This window comes from Lepidothrix coronata, unplaced genomic scaffold, assembly GCF_001604755.1.
Source record: "Lepidothrix coronata isolate B3197 unplaced genomic scaffold, Lepidothrix_coronata-1.0 Scaffold18, whole genome shotgun sequence".
Classification (NCBI taxonomy): domain Eukaryota; kingdom Metazoa; phylum Chordata; class Aves; order Passeriformes; family Pipridae; genus Lepidothrix; species Lepidothrix coronata.
The window spans coordinates 8,248,518-8,268,285 of NW_016690198.1; the positions used below are offsets into that span (position 1 = coordinate 8,248,518).

Here is a 19,768-nt window from a genome sequence, read left to right on the forward strand (position 1 = left end):
TCTCCAAAGTACAGAATCATTGCACTGTTTGTGGGGGGAAAAAGAAATATTCATTCTTTCTGTTATGAAAGAACTTTTAAAGCAATTATCTTTCTGCTTCCTCTTTTAAAAATGCTATGGGTTCTTTTCTTTTTTTCAACCCCCCTTTCTCTCCCAAAAAACTAAGTTAGGGATAGAAAAAGCCTAGGACTACCTTCTTGTGAAGCATTTAACAATGGCATTAGTACTCAAACTGTTCCTGGCACTTGCATCACTGAGCTGTTCTCTATCTTTTTTGCTTTCAAATCCCACCAGAGGCAGCTTCGTTTTTTAATAAGGTTACACTTGCATGGCATTGCCTGATGCAAATTTCAGACTACCTCTAACTTACAGAGGAAGGAGCAAAGCATCAAGTTGCCAGGGCTTCTTCCAGCTAGTAAGACAAGAAAAGGCTGTAGGGAAATATGTACTTACTACTTTCTACAGGGATATAAGCCCAGCTTTCCTGCTTTCTAGGGGAGAGCATACTACCACTGGAAGAATGAAGCTGATGAATGGGTGGCCATTACAGCACGGTCCAGAAAGGAGCAGGAGAAGAAATCTGCTTGTCAGTGTTTGCTCTAAGTACCTTTATATTTGAATCATTTGAGCATATAGCAAAACATCAGGCAGCTAAACCTTGCAGAAATGAAAAATCTTTTTTTCCCATGATTGTCATTGCTACCCTGCTTTGGGGTTAATTTAAATGTTCACCTCCCCCCTGCCCCGGAAAAAAAAGGAAATGTCTATTTACAGATGCAGGTGATGTACATCCATCCCTGAGGGTTTAGAAAGAATATCTCAGTGAAGGTGGTATTTCCAATAGATTACTTCAGATAAATAACTTCATTGTTACCAGAGACTTCTCTTCTGTGGGAGTTACATTGGAGAAGTGACAGGGTTTGAAACATAAATGAATTTATTGCCATCAAGATGTTCTGACAGTCACCTTGCAAAATACTTGGAGGAATAATACATATGCAGCTTCAGGAAAGCTTCTGGCTCTGTTTAAGTGAATTAAACAGAGTAGTGTGAAAATGTTTCTTCATTCATAAGATCAAATCACCACATTCTTTGCTCCTTTGTGCAGCTGCCTTGTACCTAGCCTTACTGCTCAGCCTATTTATCTTGCACTTATCCTATTTATCATGCACTCAGCTGAACTCAGCCAGAACTGTTCAAACGACTGTGAAACAACTTGTGAAGTGTGAGGTGAGCTATTCTGTAGCGCCTTGGAGGGCAAATAGCATGAGTCACGGCAGGGAGAACTTCATATCCTGAATCATGCATTCAAATGTCACCAGCTAGTATCTTGCTGTTTCATTCACACAAGAGGTGTTTTCTCCACCAACTTAGAAGGTCACAAGAGGCCTCTGCATCTGACAAGGTCTTCTTTACATCTACTAAACAAAGATCAAAGGCGGGGGGAGGGTGTAAACAGCTTGAAAAAAAGACTTTGCCAATCTGCTTGTCAGTTAGAAAAAGCTTAATATATAAATGTCATGGAAATAAGCTCTTTCTACTGAAAAAAACCAATACTGTTCTTCATATTTCTTCTTTCTCAATCTTTTTAATGCAGTGGAAAAAGAAGGTAAATGTTAAACAGCTAAAACAAATATTTTCTATGGTAACAGTCTAGTTACCCATTTTTTTTTGTCTAGTCCTCTTTGAATATTGTATGTTACAGCTGCAGGTCTGCAGGAGAAAGATGACAGGGGAAGTAGATGTTCACAAGGGTGAAGTGTGACAACAAACAGATGCCCTTGTGCTGCTACCAGACACCAGACACTGTTGCATCATCTGCAGGTATGGCCCACTTCTTCTCCATGGCAGATGTGAACATGGCCTCCAAAGGAAAACTCAGTTGTACCCATAGACCACTAATAATAGAGTGTTTGTAGGCTCTGCCTGCTGAGTATCAAACTCTCTCAGTCCTATTTTTATGTCTCTGAAATTCATTGCAAAAATTATTTGGAAAGCCTACCTGCTTCTTGCCCATCTCTCTTCTGATTCCCTTCAACTGAAGAGAGTATCTGAAATTCTGAAAATCCGCATATTTCATGCTGCTGTATTACAGCAATTGCTTCAAATTGAAAATAACTGAATTACTAAATACATTTTATGTGCTGGAGAAAACAGGACAGGAAATACAACCCCGAATACAGAAGTTCTGTAAAAGCAGTCTATTTCTTATGTACTTAAATTCTTACCACTGTGCTTTCGTTAACTGAACAGTTTCCTCTGTGTGTAGATGTAACTCAAAAATGTGAAAGAGCAGAAACTCTTCCATCTATTCTTCCATTATCTTCCAAAGCAGCTTGGGAAATCACGGGAAAACTTTTCTCCAGACCTGACTGGGGTTGATGTACTGAGCTGCCAGCAAAAGGTGTTACAGCACCTGCTGACCAGGTGAAATCAATGGACATAGATGTTTTCTGGCATGGCTGTTGGTGCCAGCTGAGGAGCCTAAAGTCAGTGCATTCCTCCAAGGCTACTGAGCCCTGCAGCAGGAAGTGCTTTCAAACAAGTTGAAACCACTGAACTTGTAATGTGTTTGATCCACCATTACTAGACACACTGACTGAAAGCTCTGTTGCAAAGGAAGCCAGTGGTTTCCATAGGTGGTTTGCTAGCACATTTTAGCTGCAGGACTGTCTTCTGATCTCGTGTGGTAAGAAGAGAATCTGCATATTTTGACCCACCATCATGCAACAGTGAGACTCTGAACTCCAACCAACACAAATTGACCCAATTGACATCCCTTCTTGCACCATTTCCTGCCCCTCCTCCCCCCTTCCCCTCACTTTTAATTTTTTGGAAGGAGATTTAATGTTTAGCCACTTAGAAGACAAGTTCCTAAATCTCATTGCCAAGCCAGAACACCCTTCTTAGTTTATTCTTCTTGAATCCTGATAGCTGCTGCTAGTGGAGTGCTGTTGGTTTTGATCTTGAAAGCACATCACTGTCTGAGAGAGGCCTGCTAAGTGGCACAGCATTGTTCTGTGCTCACAATGGAGCAGCAGACCTCATGCTTTCTTCACAGTGGTAGCACAGCCTGTCACAAGTGAGGTCTTACCATGCTCAAGATGTGATAGGAAAAGCTTTTTTCAGTCTGTAATACCATTTAAGACATAGAAGAATGTCGTGATACAGTGATGTGGGAGGAAGAACAGGGGTTACGTGTTGATGTCCTGCTGAGGGGCCACGACCACCTTCAGGTTGGGTCTTGCTACCTGCTCTCTCCAGCTCAGGGCCACCTTGCCTTTCAGATCAGCACTGGCAGCTGTGTACCAGGGGTGCAGAGGCAGTAATGGTCACCAGCCTTCAGCAGCTGCTGGTGGAAAATGCATAAAGTGAAGGGTTGAAGGTGGGCTGGAGCAATGGAGGGAGTAGCATGAACAATCGAGAGGCCTCTTAATCAAAGCACATGCATGTGTGCTAAGTCATGTTTGCAGCAATAAAATCTTGGAGCTCTGATTGCTACTACAATGTTATCTAGCATGCCACGCTATTTAAAACTGCAGGATAAGTTTAGGAGTGATTCTAAGATAGACTTCTTGTTCTCCTACACACATCAGGTTCAAGTGCGTATCACTGGACAGTTCTGACTTCTCCATCAGGAGTCTGACTCAGTAACAGAGCACTGCCACACTTCATTTTGTGCAGATTTGTGCTTCCCAGCACATTGTATATTGAAGTTCTGTAAGTTCCAAACTGCTCCCGAGGTACACTTTTTGTTTGATCGTTGCTTGAGACCACTTCAAACCTCATCTCTTGCAACTTATCTGGAGGGTAGGTGCCTGTCTTTTGAGATGATAATCCAGCACAGTCTCTTTCAGGTTTTCTTCATATTTCTGTAAGAGTTTGGAGTTCTTTGTTAAAAAAAAAGACTTGCTTTATATCAGTGTGATAAGCAGCCCTCATATTTCTCTAATAGTTTGACAGCTTCTCCGTATAAGGTGATAGATAGTATTAAACACATACAGTGTGTCCCTATTATTCATTGTCAGGAAATATAATTGCACAGTCTCTTACTTTTCATTGATTCACATGAATTTCAGACCTAGAGTGAGGCTTCACTTAAACCTCTTCTAAGTGCTGACACCTCTAGCTGGACAATTCACCTACTCAAACTTTTTACCTTCATTATTGTTGCCGGTGCTACATGGTGTTTAGTCATTTATCTGGACTGGAGATGCTCTTTTGTTCGGAGACTTGCTTTGTTGTAATCCACATAAGAGAACATACATCTCCTCTTTAGATTCAAGCTACTTGGAAATTCAGGTTAGAAAGGAAACAATAGGTCAGAATAGGCACAGTTTTAAAGTAGAACCTTTTAATCTAACTAAATGCTTGTAGCTTGTTTCATGTATAATTGAAAACAGTATAGATTCTCCACAATATTTGAAGATACTAATGGGGTTAAGTGAATTTAAAAGAAAGGGAAGTCAGCCTAAAGCTTTTTATGCTTCACTTCTCCATCTGATTTGGTTACTTGCCATGTTAGATTGCAACAGGTTTGAGACTGTGATTTATATTTTTTCTTTCTCTGGAGCTGTGTTGCATATCCTCCAGTAAGCAGAAAGGATTTGCAGTCCTCTGTAGGAGAATCTTCTTCATGTAAAGGGCTGAATATTATTGATCCAATAGAGCCTCAACTATATCACTGTAATAAAGGGATATAGTACACTGCAGTATGATGATGCTAATTCTGGAAACTGCCTCCATTTTAGCATGTCTACATACCCTAGTCCAGACTATGCTGCACCTGCTCCATCCATGTGCTGTACTGTCCAGCTGCAAGCAATTCTTGGCAGGGAGTCAAGTGTCTGCATTGGGCTTGGTGCTATGCTTAAGCCATGGGTCTTGAGCAGAGTGACATAAATTAACACAACTCTCCTATTTATTGTGATCATCTTGCACACCAGGCTGCTCTTGAGAGATGGGACTTATTTGCTCAGTGCTGTGCTTACTCACACTATAGTGAGAGAAACCTGTTCTTTCTGGAATGAGTAAAACCCTGTGGTTTCTAGACCAGAGCTGATGTGCAGTGAGGCACTCAGGCAGGTCAGAACCATACCTATGTACACCTGACTGCAAAGCATCTCCTAAGCATCTCTTTTTTTTTTATTCTCTCAGTCATGGAGAGAGAAAAGATCCTTACAGATACTCCTTAAAAGGTTTAGGGTAAAAAGGCTAATACACATTACAGCTCAGTCTTCTCTGCATTTATGCTAGCAGATATAAGACCAGATTCATAAGCCCTAATTGACAGATACAGGTTAATTTTATCATGCATATATAAAGTTCCTTACACATAAATTTCCACATAAAAAAATGGTTGGCTCTGAATGTGTGTAAGCCCCATCTCAGGACTGTACTGATATGGCACTGCTCTTCCCAGGCTACAGCTGGCTCATATCTAGGTAGCCAGGAGTGGCTAAAATTTGTGTATGTTTCTACATACACAAATATGTTTCTACTTCTATCGAAGCCGTTAGATATGCTGATGCAGAGGTGGGTTTCTGAAAATGATGCACAGCAGTGTTAGCTCTTTGCTACCTTCCCCATTTTAATTTGTTGCTTCTCACCTAAGTATTTTGAATGTGGATTAAATAGGCAGAAAGACTTCAAGGACTTTAATAATTAATGAAGGGGTAGGAACAACCAAAAGTTTGGCAGACAGAGAGAACACACTAATCAGAAAAATCTTCCTTACGTTCATAAAATTTATTAAAATTTTTCATAACTTTTAGTTAGGGGAAAAGAGCTTTCAGACAATTTTCATTTTTAGTATTGATATGGGTAAAAACGTTTATTCTGTTATGCTTCGATATGCTTTTAGTGTGTGGCATATCAGTTCGAATGTTCACATATGATCTGACATGGAAAGAGTTTTACAGTCTGTAAAACAGTATGCCTGTCACCTATTTTTGACCTCTAATGATGACACTGATTCAGACTCAGTCTGGGGAGCCCTGGTTTTTAAATAGGTCACAAGGAAAGGTATGGACTTCCAGAAGGCATTTAGAGCTCCTAACCTGGATGCTTAACTTTTAGATAGTGAACCTCTCTCCATATCAGATCCTTCCTTACCGAGCAGCAGGAAGAAAAGAAAGGCTGAGTTGCACAAGTCTATCTGGAAAGGTCTGCAGGCTTACAATAGCTAATGATTCGCATTATTAAGAACTGCAGAGCATTTGCAAGCATAATACATATGAATGTGTTATTCTGATCCTGCAAAAAAACTAAATGTAACTAAAAACCACTGTTTAAATCAATGCACTGAGTTTTAAGCATAGTGAATAGGCCTATTTGTGATCTTGCATTTCAGTCCTTACAAGCAAGGTATCTTTGCTCAGTCTCTGTCAGACTCCAAAGAAACTGATAAATGGAATCAGTGTCTGGAATGCAGTGAAAAGGAGGAGTATAATAGCAACTGAAAGCTGAATTTTCCTATTGGTGAAACTAAGGCAAGAGGTGCATGAAGCTTTACAACTGTAACATGGTAAATATGCCATATGCTTTGAAAAAGAGTCCTTGTCATTTATAAACAATCTTTCAGAGAAAAATCAACATTTAACTATACAGCAGTTTCCAAGATCTGTCATAATGCTATGCTTTCCTTTTAGTGAGCTCATACTCTAACAACAGTAAAGGAGTAGGTTTTGGAAATAAAAAATCAGCAATGGAATTTGTGGTACTACAAAAGTCAAACAAGGAAAGATGAAAAGGAATTTTGTGACAGGAGTAAGAAAATCAAACCAAATTGCTTTGTGCTTTTCATAATAGAAGTTTATATCTGTCTTTTCAGGTACTGGATTCACATGTACCACTTAAGCATTTTCTAAAACCAGGTAGTACAAGAAAAGAATCACCTGTACTGCAAACACAGATAAAATATTTCTAGTGAGTTTTAAGGTAAATTAAGACGTGGAACTGGAGTATTCCATGGTGTCATCACTTCTTGTTTGCTTGAAAAATAAAGACAGAAATCCAAAATAATCTGGCAGGTTGTTACAGAACACCACTGATGCGGATAGTCCTGATGCATCTCATGGGTGCATAAAGCTGTTGCAAGAATTTAGTAAGTTCAGGCTCCTGAGTCCTAGTGTGTAAAAGAAATTGAGAGGCCAAAGATGACAATTGGTCTTTCACAACAGAAATAGCCAGCTCAATACTTATAGCTGGAACTTAATTCAAATTGAAAGACTGACATGAATTTTCAAAGTGGACCTTTGAAAATTCTTAAAAAAGTTCTTAAAAAATCCTGTTGTGCAATTCAGAGGAGAAAAAAAAAAAAAGGTCCTACAAAAGAGATTGTAAACAATGATAGAGCTAGTTCAAGCTGACAGGACAAATGGGAATGTATTCAAGCTACAGCAAGTGTATTTCACATTCAATGCCAGGAAAAGTATTCTAAATTAAACACACACAAAAAAAGAGAGAAAAAAGAATACTAAAACTTTAGTATTAAAATTCCAATATTATTAATCACTACTTCTAAACCTGCCAGCAGTGTAAAGCAAGTGGCCACATGACCATTCACAATCTCATCTAGTTAAGGACTGGACGAGAAAAGTATTAGCACTATATAATATCTAACTTTTCTTCTGGAAATGAACTTCATAAAAACAAAAGCAGAACAGCAAATACTATGCATAACTGCTTGTTATTTCCAGTCACAAAATACCACAGTCTGTAAATAAGGCACACCAAAGACATGCAACTGTCCTGCTCTAGGTGGGAATATACTGCAAAGTCATAATCTTTCTGAAGGACATAACAAGTGTTGGAGAAATTCTTGTCCTTTTCATAAACATGCAATGCCTCTGGATGTCACTTACATTCATCAGTTATACATTTATAGCACCAGAAAAAGGAGATCCTTTAATTTAAATGGACATAAAGTGTTTGCTGTTTTTCAGATTATGTAATTGGTTTGGGAAATTACAGTTGCTGGAGAGAACAGCTCTTCTGTCTTGTCCGGAAAGGCTCTGGCATGACTTCCTGCATTACTCTCTCCTGCCTGTTCTTACTGACCAGAACTCATACTGTCTCATAGAGCAATCTGCAATTCCTTCAACGTGCAAGTTAGTTACTTCTAGGTAGACATAGTATTCCTTGGAAACAGTCAGACAAGTCTACTTGTCTAGGTACAGTGTCACCCTTGTCTGTAAATTGGGGGAGGGGCAGAACGGACTAGCATATTTCATAAATAGCAAGTACTAAAAAATATTTCATAAAGTCAAATAATTTCCTAACTAGGAATTGTGAATGCAAGTTGCATACGCTGGGCATTTAAGCTTACCTAGTTTTGCTACTCTGGATATAAACCAGAAGATAAGTCAGTCAGAGCCTTTTCACAAGTGCCTACACTATGCTTTGTGGTTAGTTTGTGTTTTGATTTGTTTGTGTTTCTTTTCCTAATAAAAGTAGGAGACCTTATTTTTTGTTCATGAAAGTAAAGTACTACAGATACCAGAGTGCCATAACTCCCGTCTACTGCTGGCTTTTTACAAGAATTTTTGGAAATATTGCTAAAAGTGTTTTGCTAAGCTTGACTGCATAGCAAGAACCACGGGGATTACCCAAATATAATGTATACAGAACACTGTGCTGCTATCACACAATTGTGTATACTGCAAGTCTGTGTGTCAATCATTCACTCCAGAAACATTAAACACAAAGAAGGGAGTGAAGAAAGTAGCAACCTAACACTTTCAAAACCCAAAGAGCATTATTAGGAGACTTCAGGCTTGAAAGTGATGCTTTTGATCTGGACATACTTACCTGGCATAATTGTGAGACTCTGAATAGATAAGCAGGAATTTTGCCTGTGCTTCTTGCATGCCAGTAGCTTTACAAATAGTCAGTTTAAAAGATCATTGCCACAGGCATTGCTTAAATAATTTTATATACATAAGTATATATGTATAATCTATGTCTGTGTGTGCGTAACAATGCATGGTAAACAAAAGCCCTAAGATTAAAAATCCCCATAGATCACTTCATGATTTATTTTCTAGGATAAATTATATTTTTAATTAATCACTTCAGAAATCGAAGCTGTCAGTGACCTTTTAAAATTACTATACAGATACAGCACACTTTTAGATTAATATTGATTTTTTTCCCCCTCCACTGCAAGCAAAGTTTAGACAATTAGCTTTCATACTAAGAAATAATTATTAAGCTTCACTTTTTTTTTCCTTAAAAGTTCATAATTAAGCCTTTTGATTGTGAGCTTTCTTTCTTGGTTGTAAGTCCAAGTAACCAAGCAACTATGTGCAGAAATTAACCTTTTTATTATATTATGTACTTTAGTAGTAAAGCTTGTTTGAAGTGCATAAATAAAAAGTTAGTGAAATTACAGGAAGAACAATCTAATATAGCGATAATAGGTGCATTCACTGTGCATCTGAGAGGAGGAGGGGGAAAAAAGAAGAGTTTTCACTCATTTTGGCCTAAAATGTATTCAGGTTTCCAGGATTCTGACATCAGAACCCAGATAACACTGGCTAGAACCATAGGGCTTTACAATAAAAGCTAAAATATTGACCATATGATGGCAAAAAGTCTTTATTTGCAGTTAACTTATTCTCTTCTAGCTACTCTCTGATGAAGTTGGTGGTGCTGTGGAGGATGATCTCCTTCTTCTTGACAAAGATCGTGATCGTTCAGCACTGTAGGCAACGTGCTTATCATAATTTTGTATTTGAGCCTCGAGGAATTCCCTCTGTTGCTGGCTGATTGTCTGGCTAATCAGTCCAGGGAGAGCTTGAATGCTACCAATTAAAGTTTCCAGTTTAGTTTCCAGAGTAACAATTCTCTTCTCAAAATCTTCGCTTCTTTCATTTAAGTCAGAAATCATGTCATACATGATGTTTTGAGTCTGAAAGTAGAAGGATGTAAATAAAAGTAGATTAAACTACAGTAGAATAAACTTTCCACTAAATCTGTTGAGCAAAATGCAATAAATTTTGAGTAGCATTCTAGATGTCAAAGTCTAAATGCAATAAAGGACAGACCAAACACTTTTTTGAAAGTCAGGTGCTTGGCAGTGCACCAGGCTAAGCTTTCTGAGCAGTCAGTTATGTAAGCCACCAGCAGACTGATAGCTCCAAAGCTGTGCTTCATCTTTGACTGTTCTTGACTCGGGTTTTAAACACATTCTTCTAAGTAGAACACAAATGTTATTTATTTACTCTCTCCTCAAACTGTGCAAGTTTTCTTGAATTGGCAGTAGGAGTAGCTGAGTGGATTGCATTTGAAAGGTACCACAAGGAGTAAAAACTCAATTATATGCTTCTTTTTTCTGCATTCCTCAATCTATCTTCCCTCCAAAAAACACTGTTTGGTTACAGCAAGTATATAGAGTGCATTTTAAAAAGCCATAGTGTTCAGTAAAAACATAATCTGAAATGTATTATTTCACAGAGAGTTGTAGTTGCTTAAAAATAATGACTGAATTTCTGCCTCATAGACTGAGACTTCAGCTTAATTAAACTAGAATTAAAACTGGATGTAATTCAGTAGTCAAACTGGCTGAAGTTTATAAACCATCCAAAGGGAAGGAAAATTAATTGAATGACTGACTGCCTGAAGTGTAAAGCACTTCAGTATCACAGGAGTGTTGATAACCCATTTCTCTGCCTTCTGTTTCAGGATGCTAGCATAACCCTTGAAAGAGAAACAGTCTACAATAAATAGTATCTTAAAAGTCCTTATTAGTTGCCAGAAGCATTAGACTGAATTATATTTTCACAAACTGAAGTGTCAGGTGGTTCTGCATAGCAAGAGAGTAATGAAAACTGAGAGTTTAATCTCTGCTTTGATGCACTTTGAGTCAAGGAGGATTTCGATGTAAATGAAAAGGTGTACGAGAAACCCTTAGGAAGAACTTGTTAATGCCTCATATTAAGATCACAGTAACCATTAAATATTGAGGTCTAATGAGAAATCTGAAAAGCTATCAGCTCAGACCTCTAGCTGTCTAGTTATTATTTTATATCAATGACAAATCCCGGCAACAATAAACAAGCAGCCTGCAACTGAATAGCCTCTTTTACCTCAAATCAAATGGTTTAAAAAAAATTAATAAAGTCTTATGATGGATTGGCAAAGTAGGCAGCTATTACTCATTATAAAAACTTAAATAAACGCAGGCTTAAACTTATCGAAAGTCACTGCTACCTAAGACAACAGGAATAGAAAAGCTCTAATTCCAGTCTAGTTGGGGGCTATATACCACAGTCGTTCACAGCACAGTCACTATCACCAGATGGCAAATCTCTTTACTACACAGCACTACACCACTACAGCCCACTCACAGTTCAGCATTTACCATGACCACTGCAGTCACTTCAGGAGCTCTTACGATAAGCCTCTCAGTTGTGAAGTCTTTTTCAAATGTACAAAAAAATAAATAAATACAGTGTATTCACCATAAATTAACCATAAATATTTCATTCAGTAGGTGCTACCACAAAACACACACATATTTTCATTTGCTACAAATAACAACCTTGTTAACAATATTTGTATGTATAATGCACAACATTTTCACTTACAAACTCTTAATTTTGAAAGGATGAATGTTAAAACAACAGTAACTGCCTACTAACCTTTGCCAGGTCCACCAAAGTGTTGGCTTGATCGTTCAGTTTCCTTTGTTCCATTTTTACACTTCTTAATCTAAAAAGTGGAATTTTAAGTCAGATATTTTTTGTATGTTGCCATATAGGATTTCTAAAGAGCATGCACAAACTTACAGGAGCAAATAATTGCACGGACAATGCCTTGACTACTTTGTGTAGAGTCAGAATTGGTCATGTGCCTGCTACAATGAGAAGCATGCTTCTTCAACACCGCAAAAAAGGAAAGAGCAAGGAAATGTGATGTCCTTGAGAATACCATTTGCCATGGTCAAAGTTGAATTCAAAAAAGGAGATAACAGTTTATCCAGACTACATGAAAGAAAGCCAAAACATTCCCCAAAGCCTCAGTATCGTGACAAGTAGATATAGGAAGAAACATAGAACAACTGGTTTTTTGTCATTATTGTTGTAGCAATCAAGAATCTTCCCATGCCTACATGACTAGATACAGGTATTAGCCCTGTTCTGTCGGAAATGGATTGGGTTAGCAGGTGTTTGAACCTGATGGAAATACAGTGATAAGTGAGTTTCTCCTTACTTTAAATAGAACTTCCATCTTACCAGCAGCTAAATAACCAACATACTTGCCAATACATTTGATTTTCTTACATAATTTGTGAATCTAAATATGATTACATTTTCAATTTACATCAGACGTTCCTTTGCAATGCACAATTTAAACTACAACACTGAAAACTATGAAAGAAGCAGCAAGGGTATATTTTTTCTTTGATGAGTACCCATCTGCATTATTATTAGTTATGCACATTCTTTGAAAGACATCAACACATGACCTTTCTCATGTGTTCCCTGATACAAAGCCCATATTCTCCAAATTAACTACCACAGGAGTGGTTTGTAGATGTGATTTCCACAAATAAGCAATTTCTGCCTTAAGTACGAGTCATTTGTTCAGCATTTCAGAACAGACAAATACTTGGACTTTCAATGACTTTTCTGGTGGCTGTTCTAAGCAGAAAATAGCATTTTTCAAAAACAACATATAATTTTATAAACAATGTGTGATAAGATACCATTTCAGTCAACTAGGATGTCAAAGGCCAACCAAGATAACAATTTGGTTAGCTGTCAAATGGAAGTAAGTTTGGCAGCAGGTGGGTTGCCAATTCATTCTCTGCCCATTTCTCAGTGATGGTATTACTCTGAAAGCTAGTTTAAAGAAAGCTTTATTGCAGATATTCCAAAATTAGAAAGTTTCTGTTCATATCTTTAGTTTACAAGCATTTCCTTTCATATCTAGACTAACCGCCATGAGAAAATAAGTTGTGGAGAGAGAAATATAATCTAAAACTATATTTTTAAAATAAATGGAAATAACTCTGTTAAGGTAGAAATGAACTGTTCATATAAAACTGGCATTTCAATGGCTTGTTACTTGAATGTCATATGCTCTTCCTCCCCTGGAAGCTTCTTTCAGAGCACAACATAAATGCAAACTGTAGGAATGGTGCTTTCAGAGGCTATAAGATGGAGTTTTTCTAAAGCAAAATTATGGAGGAGTCTCCAAGGCATGGAATTATATCATTACAGTCTCAGAACAGAATAATTACTCAAAGGTGAGCACAAAAGGATTTGACTGGAGAATGACAACCCCAGTGTTTTGGTGAGCATCTCTCAAATAATTTGCAGAACATGTGTTTTCCGCTTTTCTTAAGATTCATTGACTCATTTGTTTGACATTTTAATTTTCAAATTCCAGGAAATCCACTGTTATTGTAGTAATACATGTACCAGTTGACAACAACATGATAATTCTCCATGGTAACAAACCCAATACCTATCACAGGCTGTAAGAACTTATAGGTAATGGCAAGTCTTTAGCTGCAGCAGCCGGATATAAAGAAAACCATCAGACTTTTACTCTTAAATTCATTAAGAGAAAATTTTGATTCGATGAACATCACTTATCACAGAAAAAGATCATGATTCTGGGTCGCATTTCCATGGTAGCAATCAGACCACTGAAGTTCACAAATAAAAACTCTATTTTTTGCATGCAGACAGTGGTAAATTCTGCAAATTTAGAAAGGAACAGCTTATACAACTTACTTCCGAGCTCTATTTTCATTTTGTTGAAAAAAAAAAAAGACAAAACAAAAGAAAACAAAGTGTAAAATATACTAAAACAACCAGATGAGCACAGTGGGCTCGATTCAGCAGGAGGAAAGTCCTAGAGGGTCTTACTTCTTTCAGTCAGCTGTCTGAAGAGTCTAACTCACTTGCATTCATGATGAAGGAACTTGCAATATCTTCAAACCTTCCCATTAATTATCATCTACAGATTTTCTTATTCATACATTACATAACATGCCTTTTAATGTTACCATTTAGATGATTACACCTTCATGTTATCTAGTGTGCATGAGAAGCAAAAAAGACTCAGACCAGCTGAAGGCATTTTAGAGCTGTGACCATGACTTTAAGACTGTTACCATGATCTGTTCTGGTTTCTTTTATAAAACTGGCCTTGCAGTGTCACTCTTTCTATTTCTGTCTCCAGTGAAATGGTTGGAAAGATGAAGGAGAGGGACCAAACAAAACTTAAGAATCCAGATAGAAAGACAGAAAATCATAAGTCAAAATGTTCAGAGATGCAAAGGGATAAAATATTAATTTGCATCCATCTACTCAGCTAACTGCTAGAGCAATGTTTTCATCCATGGTGCATCCTTCAGCATATTGAGAAAATTCTCTTTTGTTAATTTGTTCTCTTAAATACAAAAGTTTTGGGGCTAGCATCCAAAGTGCTAAAGGAAAGAGGGAAGTGATCAACATAGCTGTTCAAAGTCTAGCTGTCACAGACAGGAAAAATTACTGCTGCCACCTTCTTCACCCCACCTAATCAATTAATTTTTAAGGGAGGTGCAGAACAACACTTTACATCCTGCAGAGCTCTTGAATGATATATAAAGCTGGAGATCAAGCCTACTGTGCTTTTTAGATTCTTCTCCGAACGTATGTACGCATACACACACAGACACACAGGCAGACACACGTACAGACAAGATAAATAGCCAAGTTAGAATGTTAAGAAATAACCTTTGCAATCAAGGATTCAAGTCCAGCAAAGGATGCACAGGACATGCCATCCACTCTCCCAGAACCCCTGCCACTCCACTCCGCTTCCCAGTCCTTATAAGCTAAGCAGGATGACCAAACTGGGAAAATATACCTTTTACATCCACATAAAAATGCCTCAACTTTTGTTGCATTTTTATTTCTTGAAGTATTTCCACTATAGCACAGTGGTATCTAATCTTGCAAGTTTGCTAAATATAACAGTAATCAAGGTTTATGGAATACTTCACCCTTTAAGCTGAGCTACCCTTTGCTTTAAAAGATTGTTATGAAACAGAGAAAGAAAGAGTTACTCTAAATATACTAATATGAAATGTGTTAATGTGGCCTTTCCTTCCTGTTTTCCCTGCAAGATGACACATAGATGTTCATTTCATGATGGATGCTTGCTTCCACCTCTTCACTAGTTGGCTTAGACACAGACTGACACTTAAAAGTTATCAAACCATGAGTTTGAAATTAAATTTACTCAATTTATCTACATCTCCCCTGTATTTCATGGGAACTAATTTCATAGGCTGTACAAATGGCTGTCACAGATGGGGACAACAGAACAGACAAATAGGTCCTGACCATTCCTCAAGAATCCTGGTTCCTGGAGATGGAAGTATCTTTTTTTGTTTGTCTTTTCCTCCTACATAGTTCAAGGAAGAGTAATTGAACCATTGTGCAATTCTGATGATTTTGATGTGCTTTATGACAAATATGTACAACAAATGTTAGATAAATACTTGTAGTCTGGCAATACCATGGTACAGCTTAATCCTACTGGTTTTAGGTCTCAGGCTCGTTTTCACTCCCTCAAGTAGAGGGAAGAACTCATTTCAATAATGCCAGAGGTGCTGAAAGGTCACATGACTGTTGGCATATACTCCCATTTTCTAGAACAGATGACAGGAGTCATAGCTGACATACCAACATCTGATCTTATGCACTGAGAATACATAGTGGAGAGATGGAGAGACAGAACTAAATTCTATTAGGCTGTGCAATGATGCTGGGCTCATGGACTCTCTTCTATCACATAATTCTGGTTTTAAAATACGAAAACACCTACTACAAAGAAAATGGTTTTTATTTTCTTCTGTCTATTGTAGCTTGCATCTTACTACCTGTAACCAAATGAATAACAAAAAAAGGATAGTTTTAGTGGCAAAGAATAAAAAAAGTCTTAGATAATTCAAGAAGCACGGGAAACTTCTTAAAAAACATTAGCAAGTTTATATAGAGATAAACAGCCAGCATACCTTTTATTCACTGTAGGCAGGTAACATAGTAAAACCTTATCTTTGCCTTATTCTTAACAGAAAAATCCACAATCTTCTACAAAGGGAAGGGAATGGTGGGGGGAGAGAAAAGAGGAGCAGGATGGGACTTGGGGACTAAGAGTGACTATGAGGGAAAAGGAAACTAACAGAGAAAACACCTTGACAGGAAAATGAAAGCAAAATAGTACTTACTGATGAATAGCTTGCAAGAATTTGCGCTGATGTTTCCTTACTTTTGCATGGTCTATCTTTTTAACCAGCTTTGTGTTTTTATAAATTAACCATGTTTCCCTGAGTACATTGGCCGCTGCATTTTTCACCTGTTTAATAAAAGAAAAACACCAAGCTGACAAAAGTAGTATTGTGTTATGTTTCCACTTTTCTGGTATAACCTCTTTCTAAAGCTCTTAACATGCTGCCTTAACTGTGGGAAGTAGGTACATCAAGAAGCTGCAGCAGTGAGGGGAGCAAGCAATAACTGGATTAAGGGGACTGCTGAGTGATTTCCTTATTACTTACAGATGTGATATTGGGATCAAATTCTTTTGCATCCCAGAATAATTTTTCCCTCTTCAGAGACTTAGCACTGTTTGGTGTTTATGGTAATATAAATTACAGTGAAGAAATACTAATGCATTATCTGTGTGGTAAATAACTGTATTTAATAGGACCATAAAATTTCTCTCTTTCTTATTCTGTGGTTAGTACCTCTTAATTCTTTTAGGAATACAACAGTCTTTTAAGCTTCCAGAGCTGTTTAAACAGGTTAGGGGTTTTTTTTGTTTGTTTTTTTGGTTGCTTGGTTTTTTATATTTATCTCGTTTCTTTTTTATTATTCTCTGAGAAGATGAAAAAATATCTTGTCAATTAATGTGGACAGAGTTATATTTCATAAGTGATTTCATTTTTTTTTTAAATGTGGCTTTCCATAAAATGTTAAAGGTAAGAGTACCTACATTTCCTTTTTAGGCCTTCCAAAAATTTCAGTAATGCTTGAAAACAACAGACAAATAATTTCAATGAAATGTTGATTAATGCCAGAATGACTAGGTAACTTGCAAAGCAAAAATGTTTTTATTATTCATCTTTATTTTCTCTGTCTCTAGCTTTACATCATTCCAGTCACTGCAGTGTCAGAGCTAAGTCAGCATCTAAGTAAAGGCACTGCAGGAATGTCATGTAATAGCTCTTCCCAGCAAGAGGTCCCTACCTGTAAGTGGGTTCCTGTAAGTGTTGGAGAACCTTGGTCCTCTCTTTAGTGGGAGCACACTCATGTTTTAGAGAGCTCCTCACAATCTCTAACAAGCCCTTGCACTTCCATGAGGTATGGCTGTCTCCAGGCTGTGAAGAAAGTTCTCTAGCACCTGCACAACTACTTGTGACCCAATGCGCCTCTCAGATTGGTTTACTTGGTTTGTTTTCTATGTGCTTCAAGTTTCATGAGTTTGAAGCTACCAAAGCACCACTTGGATAACACATTAGACTGATATTTAGATTTTTATGAAGAACAGTCAAATAAAATAAACTTCAAAAGTCAGAAATGAACACCAGACTCAAGATATGGCCAATCTCTACAAAACCTTTTTTTCTTCTGAAAGACATTTTGAGCTCAGCTGCCAGATTACACTAGAAAAATGACTGTTAGGAAGGGACAAATTGTGTTCTGCAGTCCAATATCTGCAGTCTTAACCGACTGTAGTAGGAGTGTAACTCAACAAGATCAGAACACCTCATGTCAGACACCCTTTATACCTATACAACTGCCTTCCCACTCATCCTTAGTCTTTCCCCACTGTCACTGCTAAGAGATCCAGGCTGCTAGTGGTAACCAGCACAGAAATGAGAGAGCCAGCACAACCAGAGCAGTGTGCTGAGAAACACAGCTTGTTAGAGACATGACACAGCTCTCCACAGCACTGAGGGAGCTGTGCTGAGGAGGCAGCCACCCTCCTCATCTGGAGCAGAACTGTCTCCATCTCAGGCACTGACATCCCTCTGCACCCATCAGTAAGAAGAAACTCTGCTGAGTTACCGTTGTGGGTATACTGACCTTTGCCTCCACATTGGCTCTTCTCAATAATGAAGATTAAACACGTTGAGTGGACTGTGCAGTCACTACTCATTTTCTTGTTCTCTCAACGCTGACCTGTCTTATTTAAGTAAATAAGGATTCCTAGTACCTTGTTAGCTGCATTTTTTTAAATTTAAAATATTTTTATAAATACTAATGATTTCTATTTTTTTAAAACTAATCTCTTCTAAAAATATTATATACAAACATCTTTCAGGGCCCTCTAGTACTATATGCTGCTAAATAAACCTGTGTTGAATGCAAAAAAAACCAGGAAAGATTATCTTCCTCACAAACCCTGAATATATTGTTTCCTTAGAACATCTCTCATAGCTTGAAATTCTTGGATGTATTGGACATTTCACCTATTTTAGCTAAAAAAAAAGTTATATTCTTCTCATATGCCATACAAAAGGTTTTAGTTTAATATAATAGCCTAGTTTCACTGCACTTAACTGATGGTTACACCAATTATCTTCTAGCTACAAGGAACCTCTAAAGAATATTCAAATCCTCTAAAGTTTCTGAGAACTCAGTTTTCTCTGAGTTGTCCTCAATTCAGAGAAAAACTCAAGGCATTGAATTTCTACTCTTTCAAAATCCCACTCATGAAAAGTTCATCAGAAGAATTGAGCAGGAGACTACTTAAAACAAATGCAGAAATAAATTAATACACATTTCCTTTTCAGTTATGAATATAAAGTGTGACTTACTCTTTTAGTTAGCTGGGTGTCCATCATGAAATTATGCACATGTTTTTCAGCTTTGGTAAGTTCTAACTTCCTTGCCACCACAGCTACCACCAGTGCAGTGCACCCAGCACCCTGGAAACAATAAAACAAACCCCCAAGGTGTTACTACTGTATTTTGCAGAGTTTTGAGAGCAAGTTTCTCCTTTGCTGTAGAAGTATGGCAGGCATCAGGTGATTCATCTCTGGTAAATACAGTGAACATGCTACAGCTATTTCATTTCAGAGTAATATGAAAAGTCAGTAATTACAGGCTGGTAAACTGTCAAAGCACCAAAATAATTAGTGAGAAACACCATTTGAAAGTTCTACTTTTTTTTTTTTTCTCCAGGGATTGAAAATTTGAACACGTCCCATTTCTAATGCATAAACAAAGGGGGTGATCAAAACAACTTTTAAACCCCAGAATATTAGTAAATAAATGCTGTTCTTAAAAATTTCCTCAAGGTTACAGCAATTGCTAATGAAGAAATAAGATTAGATTAGTATTTAGCACACATACACAAAAAGAAAAGTTTTCATAGGATTTTAGGTCCTAATAATAATAATAAAATTAGTATTTAATCACCTTAGTCTGTTTTCCTGTTGTTCTATGAGTCCTTCAGCAATCTTTTCCTATAGTATTTCTGCTTATCTTATTACCATTTAAAATAGCACACATACATAAGACCATTTCTTCAAAACTTGGATGGAGAAAATACCAGTTTTTTAATTTATGCTGTCTGTATATATGCACATTCATGTATATACATGGACATGCATGTTCCCAACAGGACAATGCCAGTAGGTTCCTGTCCCTTTGAAATGACAGCTGTCTTTATCAGCATCAAAAATTTACTTTTTTTTTTTTTTTTGAGTGGTGAAAAGGAAAGGAGGCTGAAATGAGCCAGGTAGTAAGAAGCA

At 37.4% G+C, this 19,768-nt stretch overlaps 1 protein-coding gene across 2 annotated transcripts in view; it reads right to left on the bottom strand.

Moving 5' to 3' along the window:
- Positions 1 to 5,832: 5,832 nt before the first annotated feature.
- Positions 5,833 to 19,768, bottom strand: part of KCNN2 (potassium calcium-activated channel subfamily N member 2) — a 75,900-nt gene continuing 61,964 nt past the window's right edge. Inside the window, exons 5-9 of one of the 2 annotated variants that reach the window (XM_017807397.1) lie at positions 18,830 to 18,940; positions 16,238 to 16,365; positions 13,749 to 13,757; positions 11,646 to 11,715; positions 5,833 to 9,913 (exon numbers count right to left, since the gene is read on the bottom strand). In XM_017807397.1, coding sequence (XP_017662886.1) covers positions 9,626 to 9,913; positions 11,646 to 11,715; positions 13,749 to 13,757; positions 16,238 to 16,365; positions 18,830 to 18,940 — 606 coding nt within the window. In that variant the 3' untranslated portion in view covers positions 5,833 to 9,625. The remainder of the gene's footprint in view (positions 9,914 to 11,645; positions 11,716 to 13,748; positions 13,758 to 16,237; positions 16,366 to 18,829; positions 18,941 to 19,768) is intronic. The other variant, XM_017807398.1, reaches the window with a different exon arrangement.